We start from the raw sequence: 25,182 nt of genomic DNA, 5'->3' as shown, positions 1-25,182 counted from the left end.
AGGTTTTTAAAAAGATTCTAATACCCTAATTCATTATTGTAATTCATTTTCTATTGTTATGATAGAAATAGATTAGATTAGATCTTTTAATATGGAAGGTAAAAAATGTTATGCAAATCATACACAAATATCCTCTTCTTTAGTATTTTTCGATTGTTTAAAAAATATCCTTAAAACATCCAAAAACCAAGATAAATTAACCCTAGAAGCACAATTAGATGAATTAAATATTAAGAGATATTTCAAATATATATATATATCTTGGATATATCGATAATAGAAAAAAAAAATATATATATATATATTACTGATGATTACCACAAACTTTTCATTGATAATGAATATTAAGATTTTTTGTGATTTCACAAATCACAAAAAATCTTAATATTCATTATCATTGAAAAGTTTGTGGTCAGTAAGATTAGTTTTTTTAAAGAAATTAATGGTTTTATTCAACAAGGACACATCAAATTGATAAACATTTGACAGTAAATACATTTATAATTTTACAAAAGATTTTTATTTCCAATAAATGCTGTTCTCTTGAACTTTTTCAAAAAATGTATCACAGTTTCCAAACCATATTATAACTTTATATAACTTTTTCTTGAGCACCAAATCAGCATATTAGAATGATTTCTGAATGTGCCTCTGAAGACTGGAGTAAAGAAAATTCAGCTTTGCCATCACATGAATAAATTACATTTTAAATATATATTCAAATAGAAAACATTTAGGAAACAGAATTATTTTAAATTGCATTAATATTTCACAATGTTAGTGTTTTCCCTGTATTTCTGATTACATAAAAATGCAGCCTTGGTGAGCACAAGAGACTTCTTCAAAAACCATTACAATATTTTACCAACCCCAAACTTTTGACGCCACAAAACAAGATACACATATTGTTTATAGTTAATATTGATTGCCTTGCTAATTGCTTTGAGTGTAAAGATGGCGGTGAAGGTTTAGCAGCATTCTTTCTGCCCCGCCCTGTCCCACCCTGTCCCACCCACTGCTATTAAAACACACATGCACATACAGCCTCTACAGGACATCTGACTCAGTCACTGAAACCTTCCACTGCACAATCTGTTAACATGAAGTTTGATTTCTTCTGCACTATTTTAATAGGGCTGAAAGCCCCAGCTGTGACCAGCCATGGGACAGCTAAGACTAACCAGAATGCTTTGCAGCGCAGTGGATCTGCACGACTTATTCGCTCATCATCAGTAATAGGTAAGGAGATCATTTGATTGTGTGTGTCTGTATCCATTTACATTCTACCATTGCTGTGTTGTCTATAGAATAATGTGATCAGTCTGCACTGATGTGTTTATTAAGTCATTTCAATTCAATTTTTACCTGTGTAGTTTTATATTTCTCCATCATTTTTAATTCAATTATGCTGTTGCAATGCCTCATGGGATTGTAGTTCTTTCCCTCACTAAAGTTGTTTAAGGCCTACTGAAGTGCCTTGGAACGCGCAGCTTTGTATGATGCGTTGACGTAATTTCCACTGAAACAGGAAGCTAAGGCGGGACATATTGAATGGCTCCTCCCCCTTCTCAAATAGCCAGTAGCGTTTAGTTTAGCTCACAGACTTCAAGTCGTACTTGACAGCACCATGGAAGCGAATCCGAGCGCTGATGATACGTTGGGTCCAATAGTAGAGGTGTGAATAAATTCTAGCCAATTCATTCTTAACCAACGTACAATTGGAAACCGGAATAAAACTTGAGCGTTTGAGCATCCGAACAGACATCTGCAACCCTTATTGCTCCGTGACATGTCAGCGGTCGCTTTGGTCAGGTGGTATTTATAGCATAGGGGGGGTGGGACGCTTTAGATTCTAGAGAGCATTTGATTGGACAGAAGATGCGATGAGAAGCTTAAGTCCACGGTGATGTCATAAAAATCTGTGATCCATTTTAGCGGAAGTGAGAGACTGTAAGTTTTGAATGCTTATATCTCCTAAATGTGAATGTTGTCATTGGTTTGGAACACGCCAGCTTATTCATAACCTTAAGGCTAACATATTCATACTAAAAGCTAAAAAGCTTACATTTTGATTTTAAGTACACAGTTTAAGACCTTGTATTTTGTTTTTGCTTCCAATCAAAGTTTGTAATGTTATGATTCACTTAATAGCTGGTTGCCTTGATTCATGGCTTATAATGCTTTAATGAAGACTTTTTTGAAATCCCTATGGGAGAAATGAATGGAAAAAATACTTCCGGAACCAACAGCGCTGAAAAAGTGGACGGGCACTGTTGGACTCTATAGTTGTCAACTTTGTAGTGTGTATTTTTAAGTATTGTGTAAGTACGTTCTGTAAGTACGTTTAATTGTGGGTTTAATACACACATTTATTTTTCCCTTGTTTTGTAACCTTGTGTGACTTACTGTGCAGTGCAGAACATAAATGCCATAGACATCCTCAGGCTAAAATTCCAGTCACATTCACAACAAGTTTACCCAACCAATGCATATTTCTTGGCATTTCTTGCCTTTCCATCTTGCTTTACTTACAAACATCTTGACTTTAACAGAATTTTACCCATACGCACCACCTCCACCCCTAATTTATGTTGCTCTGACCGTGCAGCTGTTGGCCTTTAGTGATGAATAAGGAAGCACAATAGTGTCAGAACACAGCCAATCATGTGCTGCTTGACGTCTCTCTATTCAGCAGTGTCACTCATCAGTATTCTGAGGCGCTTGTTTCTCTCTCACTCTCTTTCTCTCCATTTCTTTTTCTTTATCCAACAAAGGCATCCATTCAGGAAGCCTGCAGCTTGGAAGATACATAAACGGTAAATAGATGTCTGAGAGAAGGCGCCCGAAAAAAGAGAGGAAAGAGGGAGAGAAGAGGAGTTATAAGAAAGATAATGACATGAGGCAAGATTAGGGTCTAATAAGGACTTTATGCCTATGAAATATGAATAAAATGAAATCTATGAAAAGTAAATTCAAGTGTTCAAGTAAATTCAATAAAATGAATTAGTTAAAGGAATAGTTCACCAAAAACTAAAATATATATTTAGAAAAATGTTTTCTTTTCTTTGTTCTTTTTGTCATTTTTTTTCAGAGAATATATCTTGAATTAAATAATGAAGTACATCTTGAATTCTTACCTCATTGTTGGTTTGTCTTTGTTTTAAGCAACAACAACAAAACTCACCAAATTGTGTTACATTTAAAACACTTAAAACTAGAAAATAATACATATCAAGATATATTTAGAATATTCTCTAAAATCGAATCTTATTTTTTTTTTTTTTGCACAATTTTGCTCCTCAAATACAGGATTTATAGATTTTCTATATACAAAAATACCAATTCAGATTTTTTTTTGCTGTGTAATTGTAAATCACAATCTATAATCTTCAAATGCATCATCTTCCATCCTCATACCCATACTGTAGCCAAGAGAGAGGGAGTGAGAGAACGGCATTACTCATAAACCGCCTACTCCCCGCTCTGTGCTCACTCCCTCCCCTTCCCTCTTACATTGCCTCTATCCCTCCATCCCCCCTTCTGAGTACACGAGTGTGTGTGTGTGTTGAACTACAGAGAGCTTGGCTTTGTGTGTGTGTGTGCGTGTGCAACACACATAAAGGATTAGCGTGTGCACGTTTGCGCGAAAGTGAGAGAGGGGAGCAGAATATATGAGACACTGGCTGGTTCAGCATCCAAGAGGACACCGCTGAAAGAGCTGCTCATCATTCCCAATCCAGTCTTCATCATCACCTTGGTGTTTTAGTAGGAGCATTCGTGATTTTTTTTGGGAGACTTTGAGATTTTTAAAAATAGCCTATGTTTTTCTTCCTTTTCACTTAAATTGTTGATTTGACTTCCCCCCTCATCTTAAGAAGACTTTTGCACTGGAATGTGACAAATAGATTTTTCTTTCTATAGTGAACATTCCGGTTTTCTTTTTTTTCTTCTTCTTTTTTTTTTTTCTTCAGCTGAGAAATTTCTTGATTTTTTTCTTCTATATTTTGTGGAGGATTTACCCTCCTCCAGTTGGACATCGAAGGTCATGTTATGGTCTCCGAGACTTTCCCTATCAAACTTCCACGTGAAGCTCACGGCTAAGGGACTATTCCGCAATCTCCAGCTACTGCCGGGATGCAAAAAAAACACGGTGGTCTTCCATGCAGGTTGGAGAATGTTTCTTCTCCCTTCCTCCATCTCTCAATCTCTCCCATCATCTCTCTATCACCATACGCCCCTTCCCCCCTCCCATATTTCTCCTTTTAACACCCGTCTCGCCATAATTACCGTTGATCAATCCGTGATTTGAGGAGCATCCTTGAGCAGCCTTAACCATTGTTTATTTTTACAGAAGATGCTTACAAAGAATCATGTATTTGTGTGTGTGTGTGTGTGTGTGTGTGTAATGTAGTGAAACGCTCGGTCGCGTGATCTTTAGTGGAGTGATGCCTGTACCAGAGTGCACCATGTGCAGTGCCGCAAATAGAAACTGCTTGCTGTGTTGTTTATGGGTTTATCTGTGCTATGCCTGCATTCTGATATTCATACATAAACGGCATTCATTTAAGTGTTTATATAAGCAAGGGGAACAGTATTGATTTTTTTGTGCTGGGATTATATAAAGCACAGATGAGTCGTGTGATAGTGTGGTATATCAGGACAGTTAGGGCTCAGCTGAATTTCACCTCGCCCTAACCTAAATTCTCCACTGCCCTCCTTCTTTCTGTGTCTTGAAATTTAGGTTAGGGTTCATGTAAGGATGCTCTTTCCCTATCTGTCTATGTCTCTCTTTCTCTCTCTCTCTCTCTCTCTCTCTGGCCCTGTTTACACTTGGTATAAAGATGAGTTTTGGTCGATCAGATCACAAGTGGACGATGCTAAATACAGGTGACGTTTTGAGCTTGTCCACTTTTGATCACTACTGGAAGTGGTCGAAAACACATTCGACCGGAATTGATTTCGTAGTGTAGACGCTCATGTGGTCGAATGCATTCGAACAGCCACAAAACACCGCCTACTCTCTGCCTACTGACCTAATGCTTAAACATTATGGGAAGTGCGCTAATCAGACAGGAATTAAACTTTGTCGGCTGAAGACTCAAGTTTGGTTTGAAGACGAAAAATGTACCAAGCACAATGTTCTCTCACCATTCCTGATTTCTATCACGCATTCACAGCGTTCAGTGGTCTTGGGGCTCTCAGAACAGAAACAAAAGCTGCTGCTTTCTGTGTGTTTTTCTGTCGTCTCCGGTCGTGTTCATGTAAATTGCGTATGTCGTACTTGGATCAGAAAAAAGCACATACATTTACCCGCCATTAGACACTACCCGAAAAAATCGGGTTGGTGAAAGTGGTTGAAAGTGGACAAAAGAGACAAATTAAAACAGGTGTAAACGGGAATGTGTCTCGCTTGTCTACTTGTGATCCGCATCTTAATCCCAAATGTAAACAGCCCCCCTCCCCATGTCTCTCTCTGTGAATCTGTTGGAGAATTTCAGTCATAGAGGTTAATATTGCATGTAGGAACAGTTGTCTGGCTGAGGTCTGTCTTCTTGTCTCACCACTTAAGAGTAATACATAATTTGTTTATTAATAAGTCTTGATTATCTCTCTGAAAGGGTTTTAGCAACTGTTGCTTTATCAGCTCAAGTCTATTAATACATACCCTCCACTGCTCTTACAATTCTGAAAAAGTGTGATCAAATTTTACACCAAAATCTAATGAAGGAACTATGCATACATACATATATACAACATACATATTCCTTTATATATGCAAACTATAATTTATTAGTACATTTAAAAAATGGGTAAAATGTGACCTGGATATGTTCACAATATTTATCTCTCTTCCACACAAGTGGTATACTGTAGGTATAGCAGTCTACAGTCTTCACCCTAATGGAAGACACAGTGGAAAATTCCAGAACATTTTTGAACACATACACTCAGAGTGCAGCATCTCCTCATGGTTGTCTCCATAGAAACTAGCATGCTAGACCTGATATATGTGACCTGAACTGCAGCTCTGAGTGAGTGAGTGAGAGAGAGAGTGAGAGAGAACAGTTTGTACATGTCGAACGCTCCAGTACACAGTGCACGTGATATCGGTTCAAATTAATCTTTATCTGAGAACACAGCCTCTCTAATCAGACCAAATGCTTTACAAACCCTAATTTTAGGGATGTAATGTTGTGTGAGTGTATGTGTGCGTGTTTGTGTGTGCCAAATGCATGGGAACACAGTGTACTCAAAGTGGGCCACCAAACTCACACAGCCTCTTTTTTTAATCTATTTATTCATCTGGATTTGATGGCATGCTCTGGACTTGTAGCTTCCATCCCTCATCATGCGATTTAATCTAAACTACCGCTGGCCTCATTCTTATAATTCCAATCCAGATTATTTCCCCAGACCCACCTTCTGATTCTGTACAGTACATATATCACTAGCAATCTTGTGTGTGAGTGTGTGAAGGAACTACATCTGTGAAGTATTTTGTATATATGGTGCCTAGAAGTAGAAATATGTCATTGCTGATCTTTTTAAGAGTAGAAGTGTGAAATGCAAAATAATTATATTGAAAGCAATTAACAATTTTTGTCACAATATCCTCATCCCTATATATATTTACAGGTAGTTAAAGGAATAGTTCACTTAAAAATGAAAATTCTGTCATAATTTACTCACTCTCAAGTTGTTTCAAACCTGTATGAATTCCTTTCTTCTGCTGAACACAAAATAAGATATTTTGAAGAACCAAACAATTGATGGACCCCATTGACTTCCATGGTATTTTTTTTGTCCTACTATTGAAGTCAATGGGGTCCATCAACTGTCTGGTTACTGACATTCTTCAAAATATCTTTTTGTTCAGCAGAAGAAATAAATTCATACAGGTTTGAAACAACTTGAGGGTGAGTAAATGCTGACAGAATTTTCATTTTTAAGTGAACTATTCCTTTAAGCAGAGACCCAAACCTTATATTGATTGGAATATTGAGAATATAGAGACTTTAAGGTGGGCGCTTCAGACTTGTGATAATAAGCAACTGCATAGTAATGCACTAAAACCACTCACAACACTTTAGCAACACTCTGGCAATCCATGGCACACTGTTATCATGTCGATGAGTTTTGGCGGGAAAACAGGAAATCCCAAGCCCTTAATATCCAAAGAGATCCATAGAAAATCCAAATGAATGCAAGTTTGTGTGTGTGTGTGATCATACTTATCCTCTTCACATATTCCCTTTGACTTTCCAGTGAGCCATAGCCCTTGCTTACCCCGATTCTAATCTTAAATAAGAATAAATAATCAAACTAATTTTGATTGAGTTGTGATTATGGTGGTATGTCGTTCTACCACAGGCCCTGGATGTCGCTCTCTCTGCCCAGCAGACTGGCCACTTTCTGTCTGTCTTCCCAGCCATGCTCAGATAGGTAATCTCACCAAACTGTCACAACAGATCTGATTTAGTCTACTTACAGTCCTTTAGACTGGAAAATTGGTGGTCAAAAGCTACTTAGTTGTTCAGTGCTAGCATAGTATATGGTCAAATGTTGCTATGAGGTTACATCCATTAGTACAATCATTATTTAATATAATTAAATACTGGATTAACCAACCAAATTAATTTAGTGTTTATTTTAGCATGTACCATTTTAATACCATGTTTTTTTGGACATGGTCATGGTATTCTATGATATACCCTGGAAGACCGTGTAAATACCATGGCATTTGGTAATCATATATCAAAGTACCATGGTATTTCTACCTGATACAATGTTATATCACACAGTAATTTTTTTTAGGAGAGAGATTTTAGGCTGAATAATATGATTTTTTTTTTTTTATTAGACCTGAATTAACCTGATTTAATAAAAGAACGATGTGCTTACTTTTTTTAATACACTGCTGTTCAAAGTTTGGGGTCCGTTTTCTGAAAGAAAGAAATACTTTTATTCAGCAAGGATGCATTCATTTGATCCAAAGTGTCAGTAAATAATTTTACTTTATTACAAAATCTGTACTTTTCAATGCTGTTCTTCAGAACTTTCTGTTCATCAAAGAATCTTAAAAAATGTATTACAATTTCCACAAACATATTAAGCAGCACAATTGTTTTCAACATTGATAACAATACGAAATGTTTCTTGAGCAGCAAGTCAGCATATTAGAATGATTTCTGAAGGATCATGTGACACTGAAGACTGGAGAAATGGCTGCTGAAAATTCAGCTTTGCCTCTACAGGGATAAATAATATTTTAAAACATAATAAAAAAAGAGTTAATTCAGCCTTGGTGAGCATAAGTAAGAGACTTATTTCAAAAACATTAAGAAACTCTCATCATCCTCACATTTTTGAACGGCAGTGTTTTTAGCTGTATCATTAGAGAGTTTTCTCTTCCTAGATATGACTGTCACATTTTTATTGAGAAGATGTGCTGTAATGTGTTTGAATGTGTCTTCTCTTGAATGTGTGGCACTGATTCTGTATAAGTGAGATAATTCTTTCCATTAAGCAAAATGCTGAAACGTTTATTCAGGCTTTCCTTCAGAACGGGTGCATAATTTCCTCATCTGCCTTCCAGTAATTATGTGGAAGAGTGGAAGGCTTGCGGTTTGCTGGTTGTGTGTGTGTGTGTGTGTGTGTGTGTGTGTGTGTGTGTGTGTGTGTGTGTGTGTGTGTGTGTGTATGTGTGTGTGTGTGTGTGTGTGTGTGTGTGTATGTGTGTGTGTGTGTGTGTGTGTGTGTGTGTGTGTGTGTGTGTGTGTGTGTGTGTGTGTGTGTGTGTGTGTGATGATTAATCTTGCAGTGTAATGAAAAGAGGGTTGCTAGAAACAACAGCATCAAAGGAGCACCACTCTGTCTGTTAGCATAACCATGAACATATCCGGCCTGGGTGTGGACACGCTTGACGGAGCTTGTGTTTGGACGCCTGTGGTAGAGCCCTACTCAGTGTGTATGTGTGTTGTAGCTAGTTACGGTCTGTCTCCAGTGGAGTGTTTGGGGGACAGCAATCACAGCGTGTCTCCTATCACAGTAGACCATCATAAACGCTTATTATGAGGCCTAGACTGCACACTGATTACACGGTACTCACGGTACTCATGGACTTATCCTGTTCACACATGCACACACACACACACACACACACACACACACACACACACACACACACACACACACACACACACACACACACACACACACACACACACACACACACACACACACACACACAAGCAAAGACTCTAATTGTATGTGCACTAGCCCAAATTTCACACAGAGTAGTGATGCTATTTTTAAGGCGCTTTGTAATCTAATAAAGCCACATTCTCCAAGTTCATATTGTACACTTAAGTTTATTTATTAACCCAATTCAAAAAAAATTCAGTAAACACATCAAACAGATACTCAGACAGTAATCAAGATGCAGCCAATGGACCCTTCCATGGACCTTCACATTTCTAGGGTTTCTCAGTAGTAAGTCATAGTCAATGTAAGCATAGCAAATCATAGTTGTCTATATTTCTGTAGTGGTGAAAGGAAACTACAACAAATGTATTCGTTTTTGCATTCTTATTTGCTCCAGTATAGCAAAAGAAGAAATCCACAATAGCATTGTTATGCTTCTGTGTCATTCCCTCTCACAAACACAGCTGCGCCATTAACTAGTTTTCCACAAAATAATCTCCTATCTGGTTTTCAAGTCAAGTCACCTTCATTCATAGTGCTTTTTACAATACAGATTGTTTCAAAGTAGCTTTACAGTGATAATAGGAAACGAATGCAACAAAGATTGTTTTGGCTGTACGGCAGATCTAGAAGAAAGTGTCTTAATTTATTCATTTCTGTTGCAAAAAATCATTAGTTATTAACTCAGGGGCCGCTTACACGACACCTTTTTCACCTGAAAACAGAAAACTTTTAATGCGTTCTGGCCATTAATTTACACAACAACAGCGTTTTGGTGGCCTGAGAACGCAAACTTTGAAGTAGACGTGTTTTTTTTTCCACTTTTTTTTAAAAGAAACAAGTTTTAATATCATTATGAGGACATTCCATAAGCACAATGGTTTTTATACTGAGCTAATGACATTTCCTAGCCCCTAACCCTAAAATTACCCCCAAATCAAAGCTTTCTGCATAAAAAAAAAAACAAAAACAAAAAAACATAATTTAGTATCCTTTATAAACCGTTTTCCTCATGGGGACCAAAAAAACATAATCTATTTCAGATAATTATATATGTATTTTGTGTTATATATGTATTTTTTCAGAATATACAAGAAGAAAGTGGCAAAAATGTAATCTAAAAAAATTACAAAAATCATATTTTTTAATACATATTTTTTTATATTTTTAATACACCAAACAAACAGACACACACACATTGGGCATGTTCCATGGTAATTTCATGCTATTCTAGGGTACCATGTATGTGAATACTGTACCATGACATATAAATGTGGTAATCATTCAGCATCATAGTATATTCCACAGTTACCATCTGATACCTCAATACTGCCACTATACCAATTTGTTAGGGTTTTGAGGACAAAATGTATCTCTGTGCCACAATACTGTCTGTCGCAGCAAAGCATCTCAGGTCAGCAGTGATGTGAACAGAGCTGATGACACAGTCTACTGGGGTAGCAGATTGCGCAGATGTGGTCATGTGACCACAGGCAAGGGCACTGTTTATTATGATGCCACTGGGTTACAGTTATTTAAGGACATTACAGTTACCTCAAAGCACATATCCCCTCACAACTCACTGAGCCAGAAAAGGACTGCAGCAATCTCGCTATTTCAAGCCTGCGTTTAAATAATGTAACAGGGACATTCGTCACAGTGATCTTTGCATTATACATCACATTTGGGTTTGGACTGGCAGATTTAGAAAGAAAATAGTTTTACTGTGTATAAAAAAAGAAAGATAGGAAGCATTTTAATGATAATTAGTTGTGCATTCACCATAAACAGGATTACATGTTTCTATTTATTTAAATAATCAATAGTCAAAAATAAAGAAAGATTAGATATGTTTTCATTAAATACACTGACTGCCTAATGAGTGTTCTTATTAAAGAGTATCAAAGACTAATATGAATGTAGTGTTGTATGTCTGTGTAATCTGTTGATATATGCAGTCTCCCTTCATTAAGAGTGATGAATGATGTGTTGATCATTTGTTGTGTGACTTAATGTCCAAAATGCACATAAAAGAAGCTATGTGATCAGAATCTGAGGGTCAACAAAACTCTGAATGCATCTGCCAGCAGGGGGCATCAGAGAGACTTTGTGATTCATGGAAGGTGGTTGAAATGCATAGTTCACCCAATTCTGTCATCATTTACTCACCCCCAAACATTTTTGACGTTTTTTATTATTTTGTATTATTATTATTATTATTATTACTACACAAAACAAAAAAAAGAGACGTTTTGCAGAATGTTGATGCTGCTATTTTCTGACATTATTTTTTTGGGGGGATGGGGGTTATCAAAGCTCCAAAAAACATCTTAAGAGTAAAGTTCTTACGGCTGTATTCAGCTATATTCAATATTAAGCTATATAAGTGTTCTGAAAGCCATACGACAGCTTTGCGCGATAAAGAAATTAATGACAGAATTATTTTTATTTAACTATCCCTTAAATGGTGGCTGTCAAATCAGTCCACTAGAGTAATATTCAATTTGTACCTTTCACCGCTTCCATGTGTTTCTTGTGGTTAACTGGCAGGTTTGTGTGTGGAATATTACAAGGTTGCTGTGCAAATATAGATTACATTTAAACGAGGACTATATTACCATCCAAATTACAGTTCTTGTTGAATGTCATCCCTACAGCAGTCCTGGGAGTTTGAGAGAAGCCAAAAGAATATCAAAATTATGGACACATATATCCAGCCTTAATCCTCTTGTTAAGATTTAAATATCAAATTAATACATAAGAGAGCTTAAACATGGGTAATTGACATGTGAAGCAATGACAGCATCACATCAGTGCCTGTATATATATTTTTCTATAATTTGTGTACAATTATTATTAGACATTTTATGACCTCATATACAGTACATTGGGAGACTACATGGAATATTTGAATATACATTTTAATAATTTGTTACACTGCTTGGCTATGAAAATAAAATGAAAAATCTATAAGGTGACTAATAATAGTGAAATAGTCAGATATATATTTTTGTACTTTGTGTCTTTTGTATAATTGACAGTAATTGGGAAGGTGAATAACTACTTTATTTTCTTTTTTTTTTGCAATGAATTATGTTTTTTTTTTACCTTGTAAAGAATGTTATTGGGGGTAAAGTATGAAATCATTATCTAATGTATCTTGATGGTGCATATACTGTAGATTTCCATGTCACTAATATATACTGTAGGCCTACATCTTTTAGTCCCAGTGAACAGTATAATACGTATGTTTCTACATTTCAGATGTATTCAGTGTAAATTCTGATTTCTCAGTATGCAGTTTGAATATATGGATATAAACTAAAATTTATTAAGGTGAAAATGGTTGGTGTGTAGATATATTGATTGTTTTCTGTACGAGAGATCTGTGAGTCAGTATTCATCACAGATAATGGGATGGGAAACCATATTTTGACTTGATATTTTAGCCTGTAGAAGATGGGGCCAAAATGCACTCTCAACACACACACACACACACACACACACACACACACACACACACACACACACACACACACAATCTCTCTCTCTCTTTCCTTCTAATGCACTCTTAATGTGCTCTCTGGACCTTAGTGCATTATCATTAAGATTCAATCCCAGCATGCACTAGGACTCAAGAGAGGGCAATGCTTTTTGTGTGGCTGAGTTTGTTGCTTAAAGCTTTTGTTGCAGAGCTTTCTATCAGTCATGTTTATTTCTTTCTCATGATATCATTTAAGTAACTTAATGTTCTTCGGGTGTGTGGGTGTGTATGCGTTTTCTTTTTCTTGAAAACTGTTTTTGAGGAGTATATGTGATTTTGGACAGTGAAATCATGCTGAACATAATGACCACACTGAACACGCGCTCTTTTACAGTGGACAAGAGCCCTAAAGTGCCCAAAGCTGCTGGGCCAACGGCTGGACGGACACAGCAGCACAGCACAGCTAGTCCTCAAGGAGGACCGACGGAGGAAGAGGAAGAGAGAGATCTTCGTCTTCAAAATGAGAAGAAGAGTCAATGCATCCTGCACCTCCGTAAACTCATCGTTAACAGCAATCGGCGCCTGGAGGCTCTCGCCTTGGTTGTGCAGCACATCTTCAGCGAGGTTTGAAAGCTTTACTGTTTAATATTTTCTCTCTTTCTTTCTGTCTAGATAATCCTCTTTGCAGGTTTTCTCCCTATTCGTTTTCTATTTTACTTCCTTGCAGTGATCAGTGCTCATTGTTGGTCTGTTGACCTGTTAGTGCATTATTGGTCTACGTGCAGAGAGCTGCCTAAACTGGGGTTTTAAATGGGACTGTGTGTGATAAAGCACTAATTTAAGGTTATCCAAGTCTTCATTAGTCTTCCTACATTTCCTTTAGTAGTATATTGTGACTACAGGGTAGTTCTGTTTGAGAATGAGATTTGGCATAATTAAATATGTTTTATTTCATCTTCAGTAAATATACCTGGACATTTTACGTCACATCTGACTATTTGCAATTGAGATGTAGATATCTGGAACTAACCTTCTTTTACAGATATCAAAAATGTGAATGCACTTTCCATTTAACTTAGTTTTAACCATCACTAAGATTTAACTATCGGCACATTTTCAGATAGCTAAATTATAATTTTGACGAGTTTAAATTTCAGTTTGTGTGTCGAATCAAATTAAGATACACTATGCTGTTTGGGGTTAGTAAGACTTTGTAATGTTTTTTTTATATATATATTTATTTATTTAGATATTTTAAAGAAGTCTTGTATGCTCTCCAATGTTGCATTTAGTTGAAAAATACAGCAAAAACTGTGAAATACTGTTACAACTTTTACATTTTAATTAAAAAATAAATAAATACATTATTCCTGATGTTAAAGCTGAAAATTAATTAATTTAAAATAATTTATTTCTGATGGTAAAGCTGAAATATAGTTCATATTTTTGTGAAAACCATGGTGTGTTTTTATTTCAGTGTTCTTTGATAAATAGAGAGTTAAATCAGCATTTATTTTAAATAGAAATCTTTTATAACACTATAAATGAATAGTTAATATCAGTTTATCAGTATCAGTTTATATGTATCATCTCTATGTCATGTTTCTATGTTATGTGTATTTGTAATTATTGTAAAGCGACCTTGAGTCCTCAGAAAGGCGCTATATAAAATAAACATATTATTATTATTATTATTAAATGTCACTATAAATATAACACGATTTAATGCATCATTGCTGAATACAAATAAGAATTTCTTTCAGAAAAAAAATAATCTTACTGACCTCAAACTTTTGATAGTGATAGTGAAACATCATTAGATGATCTTATATGATGATTATTCAAATTATCTTCTTCATCTTTTCTATTAGTTTGATTATAATTGTAGATATCTCAAATTTTAATTTCATCCTTTCAAACTGTAATTGGGTCAGTTGCAATTATAACCATCTGAAATGTAATTATGGATAATCGCATGCTGATATGCTTGTCATAGTGTATGTGCCTGTTTGTTATGTCTAGAAAACAGAAGTAGGAAACGTTTTATATGGTGGTACCATTAACCAACATTTCCAGGTGTGTTGGAACCAAGAGGGCTGCGGGGGGATGTTCTCTCACATTCACTCTAGATGTCATGCATGATTTGGGTTAGTCAACAAGCCAAGTTTGACCTGAGCCTATCATGTGATCTGTTTGCAACCCACCGAAAACACAGGTTCCTATTCATTCATGCTCATCGCCATCAGACCCGCACATGGGCCTCTTTAGCTAGATGTTGCACTTGCGCATTGATCTTCAGCTCTTTTAAATTACTTCTTACCCTCAGCCATTGTTCTCTAAATGAAATGTGGCTACAATAGCTTTGATAGTGACTTCAACCAGCACAACAGAAGCCACACAAGTTTCAGAGGAAACAGTCAGCCTTATTGGGGTCTCTTTGACTAAATGTCAGCCATCAAACTTTAATTTTAGGGCCTGGCATGATCAAATATCTGGGAGTGTCTGAAAAAGCACTTTATTTTGTGATTGGCTGTATCCTGAATACAAACCTGTCACAGCGCTAAATCTCCATTTGCTTTCTTTCGGTTTGCAAATATTTGCAGATCAAAAGAGACTGTCAATCACTAGGTGTTACTGAGTATTTAAGGGTTCTCGTTGGTCTGAATACATCAGATAACCATGAGGTAAACACAATAGCAGGATAGTACTAGAGTTGAAAAGATCAGAATCATTTTCTTTGGGTGTCTCAAAAAAATATCATTAAAACTGAAATTACAACTAACCAGTTATTCAGTCATTTTTAAATGTTAAGCCTCAGGTATTTAGCTTGCCTAACCAGTTAAACGGAATAATGAATCACCGACATTGACGCATCTTTGCCACACTGCTCATGATTGATTGAATGCCTTTTTAACATCTTAGTAGGGAGTTTCTCAGGTGTTTGTGAAGACCTTTTTTTAAGGAAGGTTAGGATGGTGAAAGCTACAGACTCAGTCTGCATTAGTTAGTCTTCAATTTATTAAACTGTATAATCAGCTTTGATCACTCTGAAACTTCTGTGGTAAACTTAGAGGAAAAGTGTGAGATTGAAGTTTCATAAGTCTACCGTTTGTTTGACTGGGGTGTAGTAACACGCTAGTGTTTTGCATTTTGGTTTTTCTGACAGAGTAGGAATGAGCGTAATCCCACCCTCATGGGCCCTGAGGCAGAACCGTTGACTATAAAATCATCTAGATGTAAAATGCTCTATTGAATTATATACTGCACTTGATGATCTTTACTGTATTTCCTGCATGGCTGGCAGAAATTTTGCTTGATTTTGAATTTTAGGTGCGATTAATTGAGGCCGGAGAGATCAAAGTGAGCAAGGATATAACATACACTCAAAAGGACCTACTTAGAATATTCAACAAGATTATTTTTTTTTGATTGGATCATGAAAAGTGCAAACTTTTCATACAATGACTGGTGCAGATAGGCTGGAGAAATAAGGCAGCCAGAAAAAAGGCATTTCAGAGGTAGAATTGTGTTGAAAGGTTATGACAACACATATTTTTTCCTTGAAATGATGTGCGCAAATGAATCATGCACAAGGCCAGAAACGTGTATTGAGAAAGTAAATAGGGTCAATTTTGATTTTGTGTTGACTTTAAACTTACTCTAATGTGCCTGAACCCACCTATAGGTAAACACTATTGTCTAGGTTTAAAGTAGGGGACTTACGTTGGCTTATGTGTGCTAATGTTAGTGTAACTATGTTAATAGGTTACTCAATGTGCACCCCACACCCATAGTAATCTTGACCCCAGGCGTACAATTACATCCAGAAACCCACAACTTCTTTCTTTCTTTCTTAAACTTCAAGCCAGTCCTTTTTCCATCTCATTCCATGCATTCCTCAGTGTCCTATATAAAATGTGAATTTGTTATCTTATCTCCTTATCTCTCAGTAATAGCAAGTCACCCCGCCATCAGTTCTTCTTATCCAAACAGGAAAAAAAAAACACCAAGGATACTTCACAAATTTTGCACTTCTACTCCAGAAACCCCGCATACACTCACATGCTCTCTAGGAAACACACAAATCTTTTGCTTTCATTCCGCTCAATGAAAAAAGAGAGACTTTGCTTTAGGGAAAGTTGACAGTTTTAGCACTTGTGTCACCCACAGTGATTGATAGTGAGCACAGAGGAGGTGAGATGTTGCTGTGAGGAATGCACCAGCTGCTACTGAGCCCAAGGGGGCGGGACTTAGGGAAGGGGCGGGGTGTATTTTCCCACCTCACAGCTGTTTGGCTGATAACAGTAGAGCAATGTTTCTCTGTACCCGCCCACCCGCTTTCCACCATACCGTATTTCATAGAATATGGTTGCATGTCATTTTTAGCCTGTTTTTAGTGGGAAATGTTGCTCTTGAATCTCCACTGAAAAGTTATGTATTTCAATTAAAAGTTGTCATATAAAATCATACCTGAAAACATTTAAATAAAGCATTCAAGCACATGCTAATAGGTGTTAGAAATGAAGAATTCCAACACGATAAGTGCCTTTTGTAGGTTATTTGCATATGCTTGAACTGCCATCAAAACTATTGCATTTGGATTTGATTAAAATCTGTTTGGTACTTTTTCTTTCTATGTACTCATTTAACCTGATCCTTCATATATTTTTTCTTCCCCCATTTATATTTGAACTTGAACTGAACAGCTTTGCAGACCTATAGTCTTATGCCATGTTATGGTTCCCACGTTGACCATAACGTTATATAAACTCCAATGCACCAAGCGCAATCTCATTTATAAAACAGCCATGTTATGTAACTCTGATTTCACCTTTTGGACTTACTTCTTTCCGTGTAGCCTGGAAAAATGTGATTCATCTATTACTTATATCAGTAAGGACCAATCAAATTGCTTGCCCATAAAACCAAAAAAAGATTTTCTTCATAACCGCAGAACTGAGTTTTCCACCTACTCACTCCTTCAACATTCATCTTTCCATTTTCTCTTATCTGAGTTTGCGCTCCCTCTCTCTTAGGAGGAATACGGGGGCAGGTTAGTGAAAGGGAGGGAACGGTTTCTAATGCAGCGTGCCTGGAGACTGATGCTGACAGACCAGTTTTAAAGAGTAGAGAAGGAGGAAAGTAGTTGAAGATCGTTGGGTTTTAGGGGAGAGGAGAGGGCAGGAGGAGAAGATGGGCTCCTCCGGGAGCAAACCTGGCCTAAAGAAACACCCTGGCTCCAAGAAGAATCAAAAGGTGCAGTCTAGTTCCTCTCCGTTTTGAGTGGTTATTTTGCAACTACTGATATTGGCAGATTTACTAGTTAGCCTACCATTCTGTTTCTCAGTAAGTTCTTTCTCAGTGTGTTGGCTTTTTTGATTCTTAACTTCCTGTTCAACAGCAGAACCATTGCTAGGCTTGTTGGGTGATTGATATTTTGTAATGGCAGGAAATTCTGAGTTGTGTATCATGTGTTGTACATCTGGGATTAGGTTTGGAGTAATATATTTTGTTTGTGGTTCAAATTCCAGTTTGTTATCAGAAATTATATTCAGCATGCAATACTGTGTAGTGCACAATCATGTGTTTGCGTGTCACAGAAAGTGTTCTTTGTGTGTTTTGTCCATGCTGAGTGTGTTTGAGGTGTAAACCCCTATCTTCGTATGTTAGGCCGTGAACCCAAGTGTGTGTGAGTATAGTAAAAGTAACCATAACATGGAGTTTGACTGGAGATTTGTGTGTCAGCATGTTCTGTTAAGTTTGCCTATCACGTGTTTAGCGGTCTTTGACAGTCTTTATCACATAACATAGTAATCTTTCCCAGGCTGTGTGATCTTTGGCTATTTAGAAGTTACTGTGACATTAGCCGGCACTTGATCACAGACACACACATACCTCTTTACTGAAACATTTAATTCGGCCTCACACTGACCCTTGATCACGCCTGCTGATAAGAAACTGATTGAGATGGTTCTTATCCAACAACAACAGCCCATTTTGCCAATACAGACAGTGTCAAGCTGAGAGCCACGCATAATACATGATATCATTGAAAAGGCTTGGGGATTGTTGTATGTTTAAACATAGTTAGTATCTGAGGGTGAGTGTTTATTCAGTGTGTAAAATGAATAATAAAATGTGTTTGCTCTTTAAAACATCCGTGGGGTTGAATTGAAGCATATCTTGAACTTTGTAGAAGTTTTGGGGAAATTTCAATGAGTGACCTGCAGCTTTCAGTAGGGCAGTTGGTCTCAAATTTTGGACCGCTGGTGGTCCGTGACGGACTTCTAAATAAATAAACTAATTATAATAGACAAAAAAAGTACCAACATTAAACGGCCAATTAATCAATGAATTAACTGATAAAGTTTAAGCATTCATTTGTGATTAAACTGTGTTTGATGTCTTGTTCAACACAAAATTGGCTCATTTAAGTTCATTGGCTATAAGTAAAGCAGTAGTTAATTTCAATTAAAAAATAATTGGCAAAATTAAGGGTATTTGGTGGGACAGAAGTGTTATTTGAATGTCATGTTTATACTATTATAGTATGTATCAGTGATTTGTATTAGCTATTTTTATATTCTCAGTTTTCATCAAAATTTTAGTTTTAGTAATTTTATGTGCTTTATTTAAAAAAAAAAAAAAAAAAAAACGAATTATCTTTAATTCATTTTTATTTTAATCTTAGTAATTTTAGTACTTCAAATTAAACATATTTATTTTTAAACATAATTTTTTTTCCAGCTAATATTTATATTATAATTAATAAAAATAAGCCTTCATTGTTTTTTTGTTTTTATTATAAAAAATTTTAAAAACCTCTGTCCCTTAGATTTAGTTTGTTACAGTGGGCCAGATCTGCCACATTAAAAGGTTTTAAGAAATATTGCAATGTGACCAGCTATAATACTAAAAAAAGATTTAAAATACATTGCTTTTCGTATTATATATTTGTATTTTAAATTGTGTATTATATAAAAATTATGCCACTTTTATGACCTCATATTATTCATTAAACTACATGGAATATTTATTCTTTAAAAACATATTTTTTAATGAATATAAATTATGTATTCCTTTCTAATTTGTTTTTTATTTTATTCTATATATGTAAGTCCAAAATCTTTGTTAAACATATTATTGTCAGCTATCTTTTTACATTTTCTTGATTGGTTTGAACAATTGTTTTTCAGTTCTGTTTCTGTCATTTGTTACAGCGTGATGTGGCAGTCAAACAGAGGGAAGAACTTTCTGTCCAACTCAACAACCTGCAAGAGCAACTGGGTAAGCAACACATGTCCAGTCAAATGCACCGAGGCTTGGTTTCTATGTCCATTCTCAAAGCTCACAGAACGTAAGCTTTCATGTTAGTTAGATAGCTGTCATTTAGCAGGTGCGTTTATTCAAAGTGACTTGAAGAACACTAATTGTAGGGAAAGTCTCTGTGAGAAACTTTGGGATAACTGCCTTGCTCAAGGGCACAATCCTAATAAAATAGGGCTGAGTGAGTGTTTAGTTTCGGGTTCACACCTACTTGAGATTGCAGAATTTAGTCTTTTTTTATTACAGATAATTTACCCGAGCCATATTTAGAGGCCAGAATATCACCGAAACTTAAGATTGGGCTCTTTTTTACTTAGCCTTGGCATTGTGGTGGCAAGCGTCACTCAAATTTTCTTTAGTACATGTACAATTCTAGTAATATTTCTTTGTCTGTGTTATCATTAACACCAATTAGCACTTGTATGAGGCTTCACTGCCTTGGAGTGATTTGCCAGTCATATATTTGTTGTTCGATGATGTTCCTACATTCCAGAGTGAGGCTGTTTCATGTTTTATCCTGTGTTATGCTCTTGTGATGAGCATTGTATTGATGAAACTGTACAGCTCAGTGTTTGGGAATTGGGAAACCGATATGATCATCCACACGTCAGACACACTCCACCTGTTTTATTATACCCTGTAGACATTTGGCAGCCTTTCACTATGTTTGGAGTCTGTGTTTTTATTTGTATGTGTTAGCAACAACATATTACTACTCGATGCGTTTGTACATTGAACTCAAATACACATACATTCTTGGCAAGCCCGGACACACACATTTCTAATGCTGTAGAATGTTAAGGAATGGCTGCTTGTTATGTTTAATTAGTTTGGCCTTACGCACTGTCATGGCCTTTGGCTTCAGGACAAGTGTGAAGGATGTGTGTGGCATATGAGGAATGTTTCACTCACACTGGCTTCTGAATGCAAGTCTGAAGGTGCAGTTGGCCAAATGACACTCTGCTCCTAAAGTTTAAAATTTCACTCTTGATTTTACTCAATATTTAGGGAATTAAGTACACTATCATTCAAAAGTTTTTGAAAGAACGAAGTCTGCTCACCAATGCTGCATTAAAGGGTTAGTTCACCGAAAAATAAAAAATCTGTCAGTAATTACTCCCCCTCATGTTGTTCCAACCCCGTAAGACCTTCGTTCATCTTCGGAACACAAATTAAGATATTTTTGATGAAATCTGAGCGCTGGCTCACTCCTCCATAGACTTCTAGGTGACCGAAACTTGCTGGCCCAGAAAATGTATTAAAGAGATCGTTAATATAGTCCAAGTGACTACAGTGGCTCAATCTTAAGTATATCAAGCGACGAGAATACTTTTTGTGCACAAAAACAAACAAAAATAACGACTTTATTCCACTATTCATTTCCTTCTATCTGGGCCTCAAGTTGGTTCACGTAGTGTTTTTGCGCAGCGCGTCTGTGTTGTACGTCACACGCATCACACACATGACCAGCGTCGGCCAATAGTGAGCCTACGTGGTGACGTGTAACACAGACGCGCTGCGCAAAAACACTACGTGAACTAACTCGAGGCCCAGCGAGAAGGAAATGAATAGTGGAATAAAGTCGTTATTTTTGTTTGTTTTTGTGCACAAAAGTATTCTCGTCGCTTTATAAACTTAAGATTGAGCCACTGGAGTCACTTGGACTATATTAACGATCTCTTTAATAACTTTTCTGGGCCAGCAAGTTTCGGTCACCTAGAAGCCTATGGAGGAGGGAGCCAGCGCTCAGATTTCATCAAAAATATCTTAATTTGTGTTCCGAAGATGAACGAAGGTCTTACGGGGTTGGAACAACATGAGGGTGAGTAATTACTGACAGAATTTTCATTTTTGGGTGAGGAATATTGAGAAATATTATTACAATTTAAAATAACAGCTTTCTATTTTGACACATTTCAAATTATTATTCCTATGATGGCAAAGTGGCATTGTTTCAGCACCCATTACTTCAGTGTCACATGATCCTTCAGAAATCATTCTAAAATTCTGATTTGGTGCTCAAGAAACAGCCACACAAATATAATAAATGTAATTTTTGGTGTAAATGGTGTGGTTACCAGTACATTCTTCTTTCCATTCGGATTTTATAGGTCCTTTAGTGGATTTAACCACTAGTGCATTCAAGATTCTATTTTAGATTCTACTGGCTTTTTAGAAATTTGAACCATCAACTTTCTAGACTTGATTCAATTTGAGAGAGACTGGATTCAATTTGCAATTTTTGTCACAAAATAGAATAGAATTCTAAGTCCTTACAGAATTTTACCACTAGTACATTCTATTCTGGTGCGTTCTAGATTCTACGGTTTCTTTAGAGAATGGAACCATCAGAACATTCTAGAATAAATTAAATATGCCGTACAATCTAGAAATAGAATACAAATTCTAGAATTTGTTAAAGATTCCAAAGTTAGTGTCAAGACCAGAACCTTTAAGACCTAAACCAACACCAAACTCCCCAAGGCCCGGATTTAGGCCGAGACCTGTTTAAAAAGTATTTTAGTGAACTGAAAGAGATAAGGGAGAATTTATTTCTGCATTAATTTCAGTTAAACATAGTATGATGGAAATAAACTGGAGACCCAGATCCAGACCGAGCAATAAGACCAAGGCCAAGTTTATATAGTCTTGAGAGTGCTGATGACCAAGACTCATCTTCCTAACATGCTCCTCTCCTTCACTCATCCCCCAGGTAACTCTGTCTCGTGCTGTGAGCAGTTGGAGAAAGAAAAGGAGGAAGTGCGTGTGACTTTGGAGGAATTGTTCCAGAAACTACAGGAGCAGCATCAGACAGAACTACAGCAGCTGGAGGAGAGACTGAAGGACTTCTACTCTGCAGAATGGGACAAGACCCACGAGGCCTATCAGAGGGAGGCGGACAAATGCAGGGCACTCATGCAGCAGCAGGTAAGATCTTACCTGGGCTTTCACAAAGAAATTACGAGTCTTATGTAATCACGTTTAACTATTCAAATCACACAGCTCCAATCACGCAATATTACATGTGTGCACACTTTTTATTTGCATGTTTTTGTTTTTAAATTATTCATGGATGGATGTGAATAAATGGTATCAGTAGCTTTGATGTTAGCTTTTACGTGATGCTGCATCCGCTCTGCAGGACCAACCGGCACAACTTAAGGGAAAAATAAGTACATGTTTAATGTTTTCATTGTAAGATGATGAGTATGGTTTTTACTGACAGGTGGATGATGTGAGGAACAAACAAGAAGCTCTGAGGAATCAACAGGCAGTGGCACACACTGAGCAGATAGCAACACTGAAACATGAACATGAGACTTCACTTGCAGGTAATATCACTGCACTCATGAAAAGGCCTATTGTTTATCCTTTCATTTAATGTTCTATATTTTGTATTTGATGTAATCTATTCTGTCAAGAAGAGATCAATCAGATTTGTTTGTTTCTTTTCCAGAGCTCAGGAAGACACATGAACAGGACAAGCAAGAACTTGATAAAACAGTGAAGGAATCTGAGGCTATGCTCAATGTATGCATCACCATCTTACCATTTAACTTACGAATATGAATAATATGTTACAATAACTTACTATTGAATTTCTAAAATCGTAATATTGAGTTATTTACTCAAATTTAAAATTGCAAATAAGTGTGTATGTATCATTGTTTTTTATATATATATATATATTATTCAATCACTGTTCTCCCCTACAGGAGAAAATTCAGACTTTGACAGCAGAAAACGAGGCTTTGAAAGAAAGACTGAGAGCGGAGGAGGAGCGGAGGAGAGCTCTGGCAGACAAAAGTCAGGTAAAATTTGCACTTTGCAATGATGCATTAGTCACAGTAAAAGCACAGGGTTGGTGAATTTAAATCCTTTTTTCACTGATTTGATGAACAATCCCCCAAACTACCAGTAATATAAAATTATAGTATTTATCAATATTTTTATATTGTCAATATCAATAAAAATGTGCTTTTAAAAAAAGTTAACAATAACAACACTCTAAGAATTGACCCTAATAAAGTGTGGTTCTTGTGTTCTTATTTCGGCAAGCTTGTTTACAACAACCCCAACCATAGTTTCGAGGGGGTTAGTGGGACGTCCATGTAAAGCCAGTTACCGTGGCCCATGCCAAGCCTGCGATCCATAGAGATGTTAAGTGTACTTCTTTGTCTTCCCATATGGCGTGAAACACAAACTGAGCACCTGTTTCTCTGTGTGCAGAAGGACGCCCACACACTGTATTTGGAACAGGAGCTGGAGAGTCTCAGAGCTGTGCTGGAAATAAAGACCAACCAGATACACCAGCAAGACAAGAAACTCATGCAGATGGACAAACTGGTGAGGATGTGTACTGTTTTATATTATACATGTATCACTGTATGTATAATTAGCCTTTGCCAGGTCAACTGCCTTCCTGTCATTTAAAGGAAGAGTCTGCTGTGACGTCGCTTCCCATGAGTCCCATCACATAATTACGCACTGTCAGATATTTACTGATTGATCATCTCCAAAAAATGAAATTTCTTTAGTTGCTTTCCCGTAGGTCTTTCTAAACTTGAATGACTTCCTTTTTTTCTGTGGAACGCAAAAGAAGATACTTTGAAGAATGTTTTTTTAATGAAAGTCATATAATAAAAGTAATTTGGGTCCAAAATAACATTGGACCCCATTGACTTCTATTGTACGCATAAAAACACACTGATAAATTTAAAATATCTTCTTTTGTGTTCTGCAGTATAAAGAAATGCATACAGGTTTGTAACAGCCTGAGGGTGAATAAATGATAACAGAATCTTCATTTTTGAGCGAACTATCCCCGTAGGAATAGCCCTCAGTAGACCTGCTGTAACTTGCCACATTGAAACCTTCTAACCCCCAGAAATCCAGAAAGACTAAAAGTAAATATCTTGGTAATCCGTATTATAGATCAATGTATAGAACAAAAAGGAATGCAACTAGATTCCATTCATTTCATTTCATTTTGGGTTTACCATTGATGTAGTGTCTCTGATGAATAAATAATACGTTAATGTTTTTATCATTGTTCACAGATTGAGGATAATTTGAAACTGGAAGAGTGTTTAAATAAAGTCCAACAGGAGAACGAGGACTACAGGGCAAGGATGGACAAACATGCTGCACTTTCAAAGTAAGATTCA

The 25,182-nt window shown here is 36.5% G+C and overlaps 1 protein-coding gene across 1 annotated transcript in view; it reads left to right on the top strand.

Moving 5' to 3' along the window:
- mtus1b (microtubule associated tumor suppressor 1b) overlaps positions 1-25,182 on the top strand; it is a 45,762-nt gene that overhangs the window by 19,363 nt on the left and 1,217 nt on the right. Inside the window, exons 6-14 of the mRNA XM_084395808.1 lie at positions 1,135-1,239; positions 13,083-13,312; positions 19,909-19,975; positions 22,728-22,942; positions 23,241-23,346; positions 23,472-23,545; positions 23,731-23,826; positions 24,245-24,361; positions 25,075-25,172. Of these exons, the coding sequence (XP_084251934.1) occupies positions 1,135-1,239; positions 13,083-13,312; positions 19,909-19,975; positions 22,728-22,942; positions 23,241-23,346; positions 23,472-23,545; positions 23,731-23,826; positions 24,245-24,361; positions 25,075-25,172 (1,108 nt within the window). The remainder of the gene's footprint in view (positions 1-1,134; positions 1,240-13,082; positions 13,313-19,908; positions 19,976-22,727; positions 22,943-23,240; positions 23,347-23,471; positions 23,546-23,730; positions 23,827-24,244; positions 24,362-25,074; positions 25,173-25,182) is intronic.

Source organism: Rutilus rutilus (assembly GCF_951802725.1).
Source record: "Rutilus rutilus genome assembly, chromosome: 2".
In the NCBI taxonomy this organism is placed as follows: domain Eukaryota; kingdom Metazoa; phylum Chordata; class Actinopteri; order Cypriniformes; family Leuciscidae; genus Rutilus; species Rutilus rutilus.
The sequence above is the reverse complement of the archived record's forward strand: the minus strand, read 5'-3'. Positions and strand labels throughout refer to the sequence as shown.